The sequence below is a fragment of the Egretta garzetta genome, unplaced genomic scaffold, assembly GCF_000687185.1.
Source record: "Egretta garzetta isolate BGI_Z169 unplaced genomic scaffold, ASM68718v1 scaffold598, whole genome shotgun sequence".
NCBI lineage: Eukaryota > Metazoa > Chordata > Aves > Pelecaniformes > Ardeidae > Egretta > Egretta garzetta.
Window position 1 is genome coordinate 1,524,311 of NW_009260621.1, and position 14,966 is coordinate 1,539,276.

The following is a 14,966-nucleotide window of genomic DNA, read 5'->3' on the forward strand; positions in this document are numbered from 1 at the left end:
CCCCAGCTCTCCTTCAATGCTAAGAGCATAGAAACACTGTGGGCAGGCGGAAACATGAAGTGCAGTTTTCTGGTGGTACAAACACAGATGAGCCCATGCAGAGAGCTGGCAAACATGCAAAACACTTTTTCTCTTTTTGCTCATCCTTTCTACAAGATCCCTCCTTGTTGTCAAGAAGGTTGCCCAGTGTCCGGCCTCACTTCTTCTTTTGTTATTTTGGCTGGGAGTCATCTCTGCTGCCTACAGTTGTCCGAAAGTTGGCTGCTCACAGCTGAAGCAGTCCTGCACAGTCCCGCTGTGCTCGGTGGAGAGCCCCAGCAAGCCCCTCACTGCTACCTCACGTGGGAGCCAGAGATAGATGTGTCACTTTCCAGATCCACCAACCTCTCTCCACTAGCCACAGAGGACCCTTAAGGGCCAGTTTAGTCCCAGACCAGAGAATATCTGATATCGAAAACCTAAGGAGCAGAAGCTTCGCCAGCAGTCTCACCATACCCTACCCCACACCTTGCTGACTTTCGAGGTGATTCAAACCCTTCCCTCTCTGAGTCAACAGGACACCCCACGCAAGAAGAGACCAGGCTTTTATTTTTTTTCCAGAGATTTTTTTGTCTTTTTAATTTCATCTTGGTATGCGATTTCTGACAGTGTGTCAGCATCTCCCACTGGGTCAGCCATCTCCGGACCCCGCTACATTCAGTGTCAGATCGTATGGTGGCGATGAGCCAGTGTTTTGAGCCTCACAGTCACTTGCATGTCTTTACAGTTGTCACTTACATCGTTTGTGAACAGCAGCACAAAAGGACACAATGCATGAAAACAAGAGTGGGGATGAGGTGAGGGTCAGCTGAAGGCTCGACCCGAAGGAGAACTTTCCCCAGGCTCCTGCAGGGATGAACCCGAGCGTGGGGTGGGAAATGCAGGACTCTCCCTCCTTTCTCCTTCACCCAAGGGGTGGCGATGCAAACTGTGGTGTTTTCCAGAGCCAGGACAGCAGCTCACACTGGTCTAGCACCCGTAATTTGAGGGTACGGGATGGGGCTGCAGGCGGAGGCAGGCTGGGTCCTGCTGCAGGAAGGAGAGAGGGGATGCAAAGAAGCATGGCTCAGCCCCGATGGGCTGTGATGTCCACCAGCTCCAGCAGCATCGTCCACCCTGCACCGACCTCCTGGACGCGTCCAGTGGTGGGGACAGGACCTGGCCACCGTGCTGTCCCCATTGATCTCCTGGTGGAGGAGCAGGTCCCTGGAGCCAGTCCTGCTTTGGATTTCAACTGCACCTCAAAATCAGTGGGGCAACCTGAGAGCACCAAAAATAATCAACCCCGAAACCCAAACCTATTGCCTGAAATGAACTGATGTTCCTTCCCTGCCACTGGGCTTTTGCAACCTAAACATAATGTTTATAAAAAGTAAATTATTTCATCTTATAACTTAAGTGCATTGAGTATTTCCTTAAATATGGTTCACGCTGAAAATAAAGTTACTTTTGCTGTACAGTAAATTTCTGATAGACTTAGAAATAAACTTTGTTGATACAATCTGGCTGTGCAGCACATCACCCGCAGCCGCACAGCTCTGCACACACACACGTGCATGCCCACACACACACACATACACACGCACACAGCCCCGGCCTTGGGGACGGGGACGATGTCGGGGGTTTCTAGCTTTCTATATTTGCACGGGAACATCTATCTTAAAAGTCCCTGTGTTTAAACAGGAAGCACTCAAGCTGGTCGAGGGAACAGAGGGAAAACCCCGCAGCGGAATTTTCCCCATGTTCCCCCAAAGTGTTGTCAGCTTTTCAAATTTCAAAGCCCGGCTAATGCTGTGGGCTCCCCCTGTGAAGATCAGCAGTTTGGTCTTTCTGCCACTCCAACTGAAGGTGGTGCGGAGGGGACACGGCACTGGGATGCTCCCATGGGAAGGGTTTCCCCCTCCCCCTGCCATTCCCCCTGCTTAAACGAGAAATTTGGTTCCCTGTTTGAAATCTGAAAATCCACCAGCCAGCTGCAAAAACCACTCCTGTCCCTAATCCTAGGCTCCTAAGAGAAACATGAAACTATGCAACCCATAACTTAACTCACTCCTTGGGAATCCCAAGCTACAACATATTGTTTGATAGCATCCCAGCAGTGTCGCTTCCCCCTCCCTCCCAACCCCAGGGGCTCTGCAGCCCCTCCTGGGGCAGCGCGGCAGCTGCCCCATGCCAGGGACCACGTTGTGCTCAGGAGGTGAAGTAGGAGTTCTGCATGGAGTAGAGGTGGTCAATGGGGTTCCCCACTCGCGCCTGGAGTGGCCCCCCATCTGCTGTGGCGAGGAAGCAGTCGCCCAGGTTGCTCAGTGAGGTATCATCGCTGTCCAAGTCGTGGAAGAGGGGCTCGGCACCTTGGGAAGCAGGGAAGGAAAAGGGCTTCAGAGCCTGATTTCACCTCTGACACCTTGGCAGTGCTGGGTATCCCCAGCTTTTGAAGCATAGGATTTAGGGGTGAGGGGACTGCTGTCCTCCCAGAAATTGCTGCCACACAGCCCCACGCCACAGCCCAGCATCTCTTCAAAGGAGACCAGGCAAAAGGCAAACCCTGGAGCCTTACCATAGGGGTGCATGTGGTCTCCGGGCATCTGTGGCGGGGTGAGCCCTTGCCGGAAGGGGTCAGAGCTGTAGACGCTTTGCTCCATGCCCAGCAGCTGCTGGGGTGGGGGCAGAGCAGTGTAGGGGTTCAGCATCCCCTCCAGCCCCGCGCTGCCACCACCGTTTGTCTGGGCTGGAAGATAAGAGCAAGCCGTCAGTGCCGTTGGGCTGCTGGTTTTTGGGGGGCCCAGCCCCACTGGGAAGCCTGGAGAGGGCTGGGAAATAGGGAGACCCTGAGCACAGAGAGAGCTGGGTGTGAGGCGGGTACCTGAGCTCAGGCGCTGTGTGTTTTGCTGATCCTGCTGCTGCTGCTGCTGCCTCCTGGCGAGCTTCTTCATCTGGCCGAGAAGGGGGAAAACCAGGGTGAAATCATCCCCCAGCCAGAGCAAGGAGGGAGGGGACCCCTGGCACTGGCCACTGATGGGGGGGCTACCCCTCATACCCACCTTTGCTCGCTGGTTCTGGAACCAGACCTGCACCACGCGGACACTCAGCCCCGTCTCAGCCGCCAGCGTCTCCCGCACCTTGGAGAGAGGAGTGACAGCAGCGTCTCAGCCCCCTCATCTTTTGGGGGGGACTTTAGAAGGGGACAGAGCAGCCGGGGCACATCCTTTGCCCAGCATCCAGGACATCCCCAGGGGCTGGAGGCAGCTGAGCATGGGCCCTCCTCCCCATACCTTCCTGCAGGGCTTGGAGGAGACCTCAAACGATGCCTTGAACGCCCTGCGCTGCTGTGTGGTGAGGATTGTCCGGGGTCTCTTGGGCCGCTTGTGATCCTTCCCATCCTCGGCACCCTTCCCCGAGGCTTGGCCCAGTTTGCAGATGCTGTCCTCATCGTCACTTTTGCCTAAGAAGGGGAAAAGAAGCAGGTCCTTTACAGACAACATGCGGTGCACATCATTTTCCAGCACGTCCAAAATAATCTGGTGGACTTAGAATAAGCTGGTATTGGCAGGGATCTTCTTGTGAATCTGTGTGAGGAGCTGAGGTTTAGGGCTGGCTGCCCCATGACAGCTCAGAGAGGGGGAGAGCTTCTGTGGCTCGTAGTTTGGGGTTGCTCAGCCAGCAGATGTGCTTTTGGGTTCTTCTTTTCCCCAACAGCCTGAGCAGCTGCAATGTGAAACCCTGGGACACCTGATTTTCCCTCCATCAGACCCAAATCCCTACTTGCTCCACAGGGATTTCCTGCCAGGCTACAGCTGGGGACACATCTGGACAAAGACACACAGGGCGCATCCACGCGAGGGGACAGCAGTCATCAAGGTCTGCTGTGCCCCTGGGGACTATCCCCCAGCCCAGGTGGCAACCAGGCATCTGGTCCCTCTGCCTGGACAGCCCAAGCTGGGGGAGGTCAGGGTGCAGGGTGAGCAGAGATGCTCAGAGAGGGCAACGTGCTAGCCTCCCAATTTGCCCTGCCATGGAGGTCAACCCCATTTAGAGCACAGAGTTTTAATCACAAATATAAGTGGCACCTTTTTGCCTCTATTTCCTCCCTTCCATGGAGTTTTAAATCTTCCTGGATGGAAGCCCAGCCTGCTTCCAGCTTCACCCCTCGGGTACTTGCTGCAATGTGCTGCTCCATGGTGTTCCCGGGCATTCGTGTGTACCTCCCTGCTGCTCTCCGCCACTCGGGGCCGTGGGGCCTTCGGGCAGAAGCTGCTCCGGGAACGCGAGCAGCATTGCCCTGCCTCTTACCAGCCCACCTCATTTACCGCATCACCACCATGTTGATGACCTCATTTGCACAGGAGGGCTGTAATGCAGGTTTGACAGCACAGGTCCTTCCCTCTCACGAGCGGTAAATCACTTACAGCCTTTTCCAGAAAGCTCTTCCACCACCCATTTGGGAATCAATAACAGAGCTGAGGTGCTGGTTTGATGCAGGTTGCAAGGCTGTGCTTGGCCTGAGTCCCATGCCAGGGCTGCCACATCTCTGGGAGATGGGGATGCACCGGCGGGTTGTGAGAGTTCATGGCTAAAGCAGGTCAGGACGTACCCCATGGCACGAGCTAATCATGGATCACACACATCAGAAAAGTGTGAATCCAATGGCAGCCCAGTTGGGAATGGAGAAAGACAGGAGCAGACCTCTGGGGTGAGGGGAGGCAATGATCCCAGCAGAGGAGCGAGGATGCTCTCTAGTACCAGTTACCTCTTCCCTCCATGCTGCTGGGTTCTCTCCTGGGCTCACCAGCTGATACAGAGACCTTCCCTGTAGCATGGGCTGGGAGGGCTGGGACAGGGAGAGATCTTCACACCGTTGGTCCCCAAACAGCCCAGAGCTGGCTGGCCCCCGGGAGCCAGAGTCTTGCTGCTGCAGCGAGCTCCCCACTCACTCATGGCACATCCACGGCACGCCCATGGAAGCAGCGGCCATGGGAGAGACATACTGCTCTTTTCTTGCATGTCCCCACGTGAGGGGTGTAGCAATGCAGTAGGTCAGACAGCCCCAGCGCTGGGTACCCCCAGGGTGTGGAGTCTCTGATGGCTAATGGGGCTGAGCCGCCGCTGCCGCCTCCTCAGTGCCAGCACAAGCAGGGTCTGTGCTCCACTGAGCTGCCTGCTTTCCTGAAACCTGAAGGGAGTTTCACTTTGATGGAAGGGTAGAGATTTTTACAAATATTGGGAGGAGGAATGTCAACCAATGGAGACATTTCAGTGCCTGAACCCCTCTGGACCCCAACACGAGGTGAGCACCCCAATCCCCTCCAGTCCAGGAGAGACAGAGCCCAGCAGGGGGGAGCCAGGGGCTCATGGCCTCCATCAAGCAAATGATGCTCAAAACCCATGCCAAGGGCAAAAATTCACTTGGAGCAGCCCCCCCAAGCCCTCCCCTCCCAACACCTGCTCCCCAAATCCCTCCCAGTGTCAATGGGAAAGAAGGAAAAGCGAAGCTGGATTTGGTGGGGTATTACTTTTAATTAACTCTCCCTTTCAAGCCTTTCCCCACCGAGGAGGGGGGAGAAATTAATGAGCGTCTGGGGCTGCCCCTGACGTCACCTGGGAAGGGGCCGGGGCGATGGATATTGTGCGGCGTGCCCTTGGTCCGACCCGCCGAGCCCGCATCCCGCCGCCGGGGCCAGGACATTCCTCGCTCAGGAGGATTTAGGGAGAGGAGAAACGTTAGGACGCTTTTAATTGGAAAGCGGGGTCCTCTTTCAGAGGGGCTTGTTTACTTAGGCTGGGCGGCGGAGGCTCGGGGGAGGCAGTAATTGAAGCAAGGGTTTGGGAGATTACAGACAACATATGGCTCGCTTTTTATCTGCGCTTTCTCATAAAGTGGCCTTTGGTGTGCGGCGGCTGGGGGGAGGGAGGCGGGGGGCTTCAAAGGGGCAAAGCTGCACCACACTGAGCATCCATGTGGGATGTGGACTGGGGCTGGCCCCTGCCGTGCCACCGTCCCCAGAGCCACGCGACATCCTGAGACAAACTGTTGGTGGCCACCAAAACCAGGCAGGGATGGCAGTGGAGCTAAGCTATGGGGTCTGTGGGGAGACGGGAAGGGCTGGGACCCCCCAGGCCAGGGGGCTGCCAAGGGATGCTGGGGGCTTCGGGTTGGGTTTCCAACCAGCCAAGGGGTTGCCGTGCCCTTTTGACTCCCACACTGACCCTTCGCATCCCTCAGGTCTCAGCTGGAGTTTCCACCAAAATAAGTATTTCCCCTGGAGGTTTTTGCTAGTTGAAGCTCTTGGTTTGGCTGGAGCCCCTGGCAGCAGGGCTGGACCAGGGGCCGATGAGTCGCTGGGGAGGAAAAGCTCCCCAACCTTTCCCAAACTGCCCTTTTCCCCCAGTAGGAATAAACCCAGACCGTTGTAGCCAGTTCACTTATTTTCCTGCGTGATGTCTCCTCATTGGTTCCTATTTTAACTGAAAGAGTTTGCACATCCCAGAAGGAAAAAATAATAATTCCTCATTCAATTAAGGACTTTCCCAGGGCTAAGGCAAGAGCCAGTGCCAGCGTGCCGGATCCTGCTGCTTTCCTGCCTCTCCAGCTCCTCCAGCGCTGGACCATCACTCACCAGCTCCCTTCAGCCACCTCCTCCCATGGCCTCACTCTTTATTTTTTAAATATCATCACTGTTATTTGGGGGGAGGATTTTTTCTTTCAAGCGAGTGGGGTTGCAGAGCTCAGACAGAGCCAGCCGCAGGCAGTGCTACAAAGCAGCTGGGCTCTCACTGCAGAGGAGCACGATATTAAAGAGAAACATGGGCTTTGGGCAATTTTTGCTCCATCCCCACTGAGACCACCCCTGTCCCCCCACGCACCTTCTCCCAGCTGCAGCATCGCCTGCGCCTGGCGGTGAGCACCAGGCTCTGCTGTGCCTGTGACCTGCCCCGCTTCACACCTTAACAACCCCCTCCTAAACAGACTCGTAATGTTGATTTCTATTTTTTTTTTAAACCCAGTGCTTTGCTCTAGCGGGGAAAAGACAGGCTCCCCACAGCCTGCCGGCAGCCCTTTCCAGAGCATGGCATTTTGAAGGTAAATCCTTCCCTCCACAAAGCTGATTTTTCCCCGATGATGGTTTTTAAGAGGAGCTGAGCAACCCCGGCGCACGGCGTGGGGCTGCACAGCCTCAGCAGGAGCAGGGCTCTGCAGGGCCGGCGTTAACAGGAGCACTTCTGCTAGCAGATCATTTCCATCCCCCCAGCCCCCATTACTGGGCTTTCTTACTAAATTTGTCTTCCTGGGAAACATTCAGATTTGATTTGCATTGACTGCAGATACATATTTTAATGCTGATCCGACGCTCTGGGCAACCTAACCCGGCAGTGACACCCTGGCTGGAGCAGGGTGCCAGCTCCCTGCCCACCTCCAGCCACGGTGCCACCTCTCCCGCAGCTCCCCTTGGCTCTGTGGTGTCCGCAGTATCACCACGCCAAGTCTGCAGGCTGGCTCTGGCCATGGGCTGCCTGGGAAGCCACTGGGAATGTAAGATTCCCAAGCTCCCTGCTGCCAGCTCAGGTTTTAGCTTTGTGCCTCAGTTTCCCCTCGGTATAAAAAAGGCTGGCTAGAGCAGAAGCTGCTCACTTCTTGCATTTGGCCTTTCCGGAGTGCCAGGTGGGGATGGTGAGGCATGGGGGAGGGACACAGAAGGTTTAGCCCAAGGTAGTCAGGGGGATGCTTGGGACTGAGTATTTTTTTAGGACAAAACCTCTCATTTACAGTCTTAAATAGGCAGCTCCTCCATTTCCCTGGGCGAGGAGGTGGGAGATGTCACCTGCGGCCAGCATGGCTCTCCCTTCCGCACCCAGGGAGGCTGTACACCCCTCAGGATGGTGCCCTGCACAGGCCAGGAGTGCAAACCCCTACAGAAACAAGCCTAATGTGATGGGATGGTCCCCAGGGCATCCTCCAGCCCTGCAGCCCCTCTGCTGCCGAGGTCCCCACTCATAGCCTTGACACCAAGGTGGGAGAGACTCTGGCTGGAGGGTGCAATGGTGCTTATAGAGCTTTTCCCTTTGGACCATGGGGCAGAGGTTCAGGGCAGCGAGGCCAAACCTTGCCTCCAGACCCCACTGCACATGCAGGGGCCTCGGAGTGGGACCAGCCAGGGAGACGCCGGGCGCGGGCGGCCCCTTACCAGAATCCGACAGAGCCGGGCTCACCAAGCTCAGCAGCTCCCGCTCCTTCTCGTAGTCGCCCTTACAGAGGAGCTGCCCCTCCTTCAGCACAAACTCGTCGCCCTTCTGCAGGCGCCGCTCGCAGACGCAGCAGCAGAAGCAGTGCAGGTGGTAGACACTCTTCTGGGCACGCATCACCAGCTCACTGGGCGCGATGGCCTCCAGGCACCCGGCGCACTTCACCGCAAAGAGCCTGGGGGAGCAAGAGGAGATCCTGCTGGGACACCTGGCAGCACTGTGGCTGCACCCGGCGGGTGGCGCGGTGCTGGGGACAAGGGATGGGACACCCGTGGCTGGGAGATGGGCATTGGCACAGGGTCACTGTGTCACCCTGTTGGTGCTTTGATTGCGTTGAGGGGCTGGGCACAACAGTGCTGGCACCCTGTGGTGACACGGCACCTGCTGCAAGCTCACCCTGTGCCAGTGAGGCATGCTGCCTTTGGGTCAACTCCAGCATTTTTGGTTACCTGTTACCAGGTGCTTACCATGAACGCGGCCAAAGGATGAAGACCTCCTAATGTCCAGATGCACCAGGTGAAAAGCAAACAGGCATCAAACCCAACAGTCCACCTACCACCACCACAAGACATGGGACACACCACATCTACATGAGTTGTATCAAGCCAACCCTACATGTTCACCTGCCTCCAGCTCACACGTAGATGTAAGGAGATGCTGGAGATGGCAATGGGGTCAGTGATCACATCCGTGCCTCTCAACAAGCACCTGCAGAAAGCACCCGTGCTTTCGGTCACCCAGGAACCACCCCATCCTTCTGGCCTGGGTCACTGGAAGAGCCCCGTTCCTGCTTGCAAACACATCAGGAATGTCTAATATATCATGAAAATCTCCACAGCAGCAAGTTTGGGGTTAAGGCCAGTGACAGACTGAAGACTTGATGTGTCAAAAGGAAAAGAAAAAGCTCAGCTTGTTCCTTGACACCAATGTGACAGTGTTTGAGGCATCCCTAATTGTACAGTTCCCAGGTTTCAACACACCGACTTTATACTTAAAAGCCAATAATAATAACGACAGCAATAACACTTTAGATTGAACCAGAGCTTTTCTTTCTCTGACTCTAAATGTCCTTACCGAGAAGCTCAGTAGCGTGATCAATGATTTACAGTTGGGGAAACTGAGGCGAGCAGACCAGAGGTGGCAGCACCAGTGTTGGCTTGAGAGGACTTGGAGGCACCTGGAGCTAAATGCTGGGCTGGATGTTTTAAGTGAATGGGATGCTTCCACCAGCAGAGACGTTTGAAGGTACCAAACCATAACCTCTTCACCACCCCCAGATATCTGTGGTTTTGGCTTGGGCCCCATAAAGAAAAAAAATCACTGTTTACCAAGCCTCGTCCTAAATATCTGTGGGAACTGGATATTATTATTCCCCTGTCTTGGTGACTTTGGCCCAGAAAGAGAAGTCAGAAGTCAGCACACATCCTGCAGAGGTTATCTCCGAGCATCGCCTGTGTCCCAGGGGACCCTCATGGGGAGCACTGCATCCAGCCTCCCACCAGTCCCAGATAGCTCCCACCTCCATGGTCCCTGTCCCATGTGTCATCCCCAGGGGAGACCTGCAGGGCCAGGAGGCTGCAGTGCTGGGGGTGGCTGGATGGGGAGGGGAAGGGCAGTCCTGCGGCCAGCAGTGGGCTTTCAATCCTTTCTTTTTTTTTGGCTGTTACAAAAGACCACATAGGAAATAAAAAATGCTGAGTCAGCCCCGTTCCAACAAGGAGAGGACCAGATGCATGCAAAACCCTCGCAGCAAAACCATCAGAAAATGGGGATAATTTTAAAAAGGTCTTGTGATGAGCTCAATAGCCCATAAAACAAGGAGACAGGGGCTGAGCAAGGCACGTGTGTGCCTTTGTGCCCCAGAGGTAGCTCCCAAGGCGAAGGCACCCGTAACACCAGAGGTGCTGCTGAAGAAAAGCTCCTCAGCAGCGAAGGGGCATGCACCTTGCTGCAGCCCACACGCAGCCTCTGCTCCCTCAAAATCCCAGCCAGGCTTCATTTCACCTTTTCATTTCACCACTTTAGTTGCCCAATAGCCGATAAACAAGACAGTCAGCTGTGCAAACCGCCGGAGGGGGACAGGCCGGCTCCACCATCCAGGCAGCGAGCCCGGGAGAGCTGGCAGCAGCCGGCCGCATCTGCGCCCGTCTCATCAGAGCCCAGAGCTCGCCTGTGTGAAGCCAGCGGGCTGGGGCTCAGCAGCGCGTCCCACCAGCGCGAGGAGGGCAGATGCACGCAGGAGCAGAGGATAACGCCTGCCTCCCTGTGCCGACAGGCCAGAGCATCACCTCCTGGTGCCCCATGCCGCAGCTGGCGAGCACCAAGCTATGGAGGGAAACAGCTGTCTGCCAGATGTGGGTACAGCTGGCGGGGTGCCGGGGCACACTGCCACCCCCCAGCAAGTGCCTGCCAGCCTTTGGGGTGAGTCTTGAGGGCTCGAGGGGCTGGGAATGGGGCCCCCAAATGTACCCTGCTTTATTGGCGTTGGCTCCTTCCCACCTTGGGGTCCCCTTACGGATGCTCCGTGCTGGTGCATGGGCTATGCCCGCTCACTCCCAGGTCTTCCCAAAATGGCAGCAGCGAGCACGGGGATGGGGTGCATCGCTCTCCCTGTGCCAACCAAGTCCTGGGTGCACTCAGCAAATTGTAGCATCCGCCAAGAAGCAGAAAAAGAGATGTTATAAAGCTTTTATAAAAAAGACTATTGTTGTTACAGAAAGTGGAAAATTATCAAATAAAAGGTGGAGATTATTATAATTCCAGACAATGCCATCAGTGATGTTTATTTTTGTATATCCAACCTTAGTTTTCCAGGTTTACATACAACTGTCTGTCTCTAAGGTATACATATTTTCAATATCCCTGTGACTGCCCTGGGAGGACAGGGATGTATATTCCCTTGAAAGCATCCTTTCTGAAGGGTCATTTTTTTCTTCTTCCAGCTCTGAGAAACACAGGCTTGTGTTACTACTTTATCTTTCTGTAGTCATTTCATCTTTAATTATGTCTCTTTTACGTCAAAGTGGAGGCGATCTCTATTCATCTGGTAACGCATTCTCATCCTGTTTAAATGAAGTTTAAGCCCTACCTGTTGGGATTACTGGCTGCTCTCAGTAATAAAATACTGATAAGCTATTACGTTACTGCTATCTAATCTTCACGAATGAATGTCCCCCAAATCTCTATTTCCAGGGCACTGATTAGAAAGCCATAAACCTTTGCCAATTAGGCACTGCAGCACCAACTGAGCGATGGATGTTTCTAAGCCCAAAGTGTGTTGCAAAACAGGAAGGTGTGAGATTTAGGTAAATGGTTGCCTAATACTAGACATTAAAGCCGTACTTAGGTCGCTGAATAAATGACTTAATTTCCAAACTGCTGAGTTCCCAACAGCTCCCGCTGAGGGATGCCGGAGGGACAGGGCGTCTTTCATTGCCCGATGCAGGACTCCCCCATCCCTGGGCAACGTGAAATGCAGAGAAATCCCCATAAAACCTTCTCCACAGCATGAAACCATAAAGAGCTCCTTATAACCCCACAATAAACCCAGACCTAAGGCACTAAAAGGTCACAGGCATAAAAACTGCAACTTACCACAGGTAGCAATGGGGAGAGAGCAAAGGGTGTCACGGGTGTCCCAGGTCCCTACAGCCCTGGACCAGCCCTGGACAGTACCAGGTCCTCTACAGGGACTGGGGAGGAAGAGTGTGTACAGATAACCCCACACATCGATCACCCCATGCATGGATAATCACATACATGGATAATCCCACTCAGGAATAACCCCGCGTAGGGGTAGCCCCACGTAGGACAACTCCAGCATGGATGACCCCTGCATGGATAGCCCTGCTGAAACCCTCCTGGTCAGCCTGAGATGGGGCAGAAGGAAAATTTTCTTCCAGCCCCAGATCTAGCAATTAATTTAGTATTTGTGCCTGAGCAAGACACACCAGCCTGGATCCAGAGATGTTTTCCTCCGCCTCCGGGAACTGCAGCTCTCTTCCCAGCTCCCTCTTGCTGCAGCAGCAGGCTGCAGAGCAAATGCCATCTTTTCTCCCCTCTCCGCCTCTTTGTGCCTCCCTGCAGCTGCAAAGGGGACTTTGAGATTACATTTCTTTACAGGACACTGCACAGAAAAGAGGAAGGACTGGCTCTGCCCAGCGACTTCAACAGGTTTTAAACCAAGAAAAAATTAGCCAGCACTAAATTTCAATGGGAGCACCTTAATTTCTGCCGTCCTAGGGATGCTGCAGGCTTCAGTTCTCAGTAGATTTCTTTTTTCCCCTCCATAGCATGGGTTTCAAAGGCTAAATCAGGCCTGGCTGGCAGCCTCTGGGTTTGTTTAACCATGTACGAAGCTGGCAGGTGCAGGGACAGGGTGACCTGCTCAGCACCGCGATGCTCGGCAGAAACCCAGCCTGCCACCGGCAGGTCAGTGAAAGCTTCAACAAAGCACTGACAGTGAATATTTGTAAATAATAATAAAAAACCCCACTCAAGTTAGGAAGAATTGGAACAAAGTTATGGTGATGCAAGCACAACATACGACCTTTTCTTTCTGATCTTAAAAACCTTTGTTTTCCTGTATTGAGTAATCTGCATGATAATATTTTCTTTTAAATTTAGGTCCCTTTTGAAATGACAGTTTTGAAATAGAAAGGTGGTGGTGGGTTTCAAGAAAACCTTGAAACAAAATACTTTGCCATTTCCAAAAGCGCAACGTTTCAGCTCAAAGACCCCCAAGCGAGCTAGCCGGCGTTACAGACATCCCCCCTTCCCCTGGGACACAACTCCACATCTCTGTGCAATTCCTCTTCCTTGAGAAAGCCATCCCAGACTTCTGCTTTGGGCCTTCCATCTGCAACTGAAACCTAGAAAGTTCGACACGTGGCCAAAGCCACCTCTGGGGCAGCACATCCCGCCCCCAAGTCACTGATGGAGGGGGAGCAGCGCGGGCAGCCCCTGTTTCCCATCAGAGCCGCCAACCCCTCTTTCTCCCTTTATTTTGAGGTGACAGGCTGAAAGGGGCTGTGATTGACGGGCGCTTCCCGGCTGCTGTCTGTCTGCGTGTGCCGCATACAAACGCGGCCCTTCGGAGCCTCCCCGGGGAAGTTGGCGGGCTGGGGACGCCGATATTAAATACTGATGGACAAATCTCAAACGCTGCGCAGAGGCTCAGTTCGGACAGTGGGTAGGGCGAGGCAGCTCTGCCGGGCAGAAGGATGCTTTCCTCCTTGCCCATGCCAGCCTGGCCCAGGGATGTGATGAGAGAGTCAGGGACAGCCCCCGAGTGACCCACGGGCTCCCGGCCAAGAGCTGGGGTGGGTGCTGTGGGCACTGGTCCCTATGAAGCAGTGCAGGCAGCTGCCCTGCTCGCCTCCCTGCCAGGGCTGCCTGCAGCAGATGCATCCACAGGGATGCTAGGTTTGCCAGCAGAGACCTGACCAACTCATCTCCTGCTCTCACCATGGCCCAGGAGGAGACTGAGCAGACCCCGCTTGACCCCTCTGAGGTGCAGGGAGCTCCAGCCCAGCCACATTTACAGCCATTCCCAAACAACGGCACTCTGGAGAGCAAAGCTGTGACCCCCACCCCGCCACGAGAGCCATGACCTTGGCATGGGGATGAGCTGACAGCCATGCACGGTGTGAGCAGTGCAGAAAGAGGCTGGCGGTGGGCGCCAGGGGTGAGCCGCAGGGCTCCGCGGGGAGCGAGGATGCTGGATTGAGTTGTCTTGGCACTGAGTCATCTTCTCACTCACTGTCACTTGTCGGAAGGGGGGACGGCAGCACCAGGTCCTCGGCAGGCTGGCGGTGGAAAAATGCCAGTCGCTGTCAACCCTGCACCCATGGCTTGGGAACAAGTCACTGCCCTGCTGCCGCCGGGCTCCTGTCACCCTGTCCCCCTCTCTGGCCCTTGTGGGGCGTGGACCTTTGCCAGGAAGGAAGGGTCATGGATGCACCCCACGTGCATGCTGCCTGTGAGGGCATCCCCCGTCTGTAGTGATGGGGGGACCATGTGGACCCCCAGCCCCAGCAGGAGGGATGCTGAGGCCATGGGAGCAACTAGGAAAGGGTTGAGTCCATCTCAGCACTGCAGAGAGCAGGCTGGCATGTCCTGGGGATGGGGAGAGAACACAACCCGGCACCAGTGAGCCCCGGGGACCTCCAAACCCACCCCAGGTCTGCGGGCTCCCAGGCTGATGGAGGAAGGCACCCACAGCCACCCTCGCCTTCCCTCCCTGCGCACCCTAAGCCCTCGAAGAGTTCTCTGGTGGGATGGAGGAGGGATATTTTCCCCGGGGCTGTTCTTCTGACCCTTCCCAGTCTCCAGGCTCCCTCCCCCCCGAGGCGGACAAGTGTTCGCTTTACTGCCTGGCAACGGGGCCGGGGCTAAGCTTGCTAAAATATGAGTGTTTTTTGGCTGGAGTACCAGAAGGCTGCAGTCCTACAGAGAGAAAAAAATTGAGCACTCCATGCCATGGCTCCAGAAAGGGGGAGAATTAGGTTTCACACCGAGCAGGCTGGACCATGGCATTCTTTAGTTAATGCTTAACAAACGCCCAAACAAAAGCGGCCAACTTCGCTGCATGTTTGTAAAATGTATTCTCAGCAGATTCAGGTTTATTGGAGAATTCGCTCGCTTTGCAGCAAGTGGTGTTTTGCTTTTTTTTTTTTTTTTTTTTTTTT

At 54.9% G+C, this 14,966-nt stretch overlaps 1 protein-coding gene across 1 annotated transcript in view; it reads right to left on the reverse strand.

Moving 5' to 3' along the window:
- Positions 1–2,229: 2,229 nt before the first annotated feature.
- Positions 2,230–14,966, reverse strand: part of LMX1A (LIM homeobox transcription factor 1 alpha) — a gene marked incomplete at its 5' end in the record, with an annotated part of 43,236 nt that continues 30,499 nt past the window's right edge. Inside the window, 6 exons of the mRNA XM_009645351.1 lie at positions 2,230–2,390; positions 2,597–2,767; positions 2,903–2,972; positions 3,081–3,158; positions 3,312–3,481; positions 8,220–8,452. Of these exons, the coding sequence (XP_009643646.1) occupies positions 2,230–2,390; positions 2,597–2,767; positions 2,903–2,972; positions 3,081–3,158; positions 3,312–3,481; positions 8,220–8,452 (883 nt within the window). The remainder of the gene's footprint in view (positions 2,391–2,596; positions 2,768–2,902; positions 2,973–3,080; positions 3,159–3,311; positions 3,482–8,219; positions 8,453–14,966) is intronic.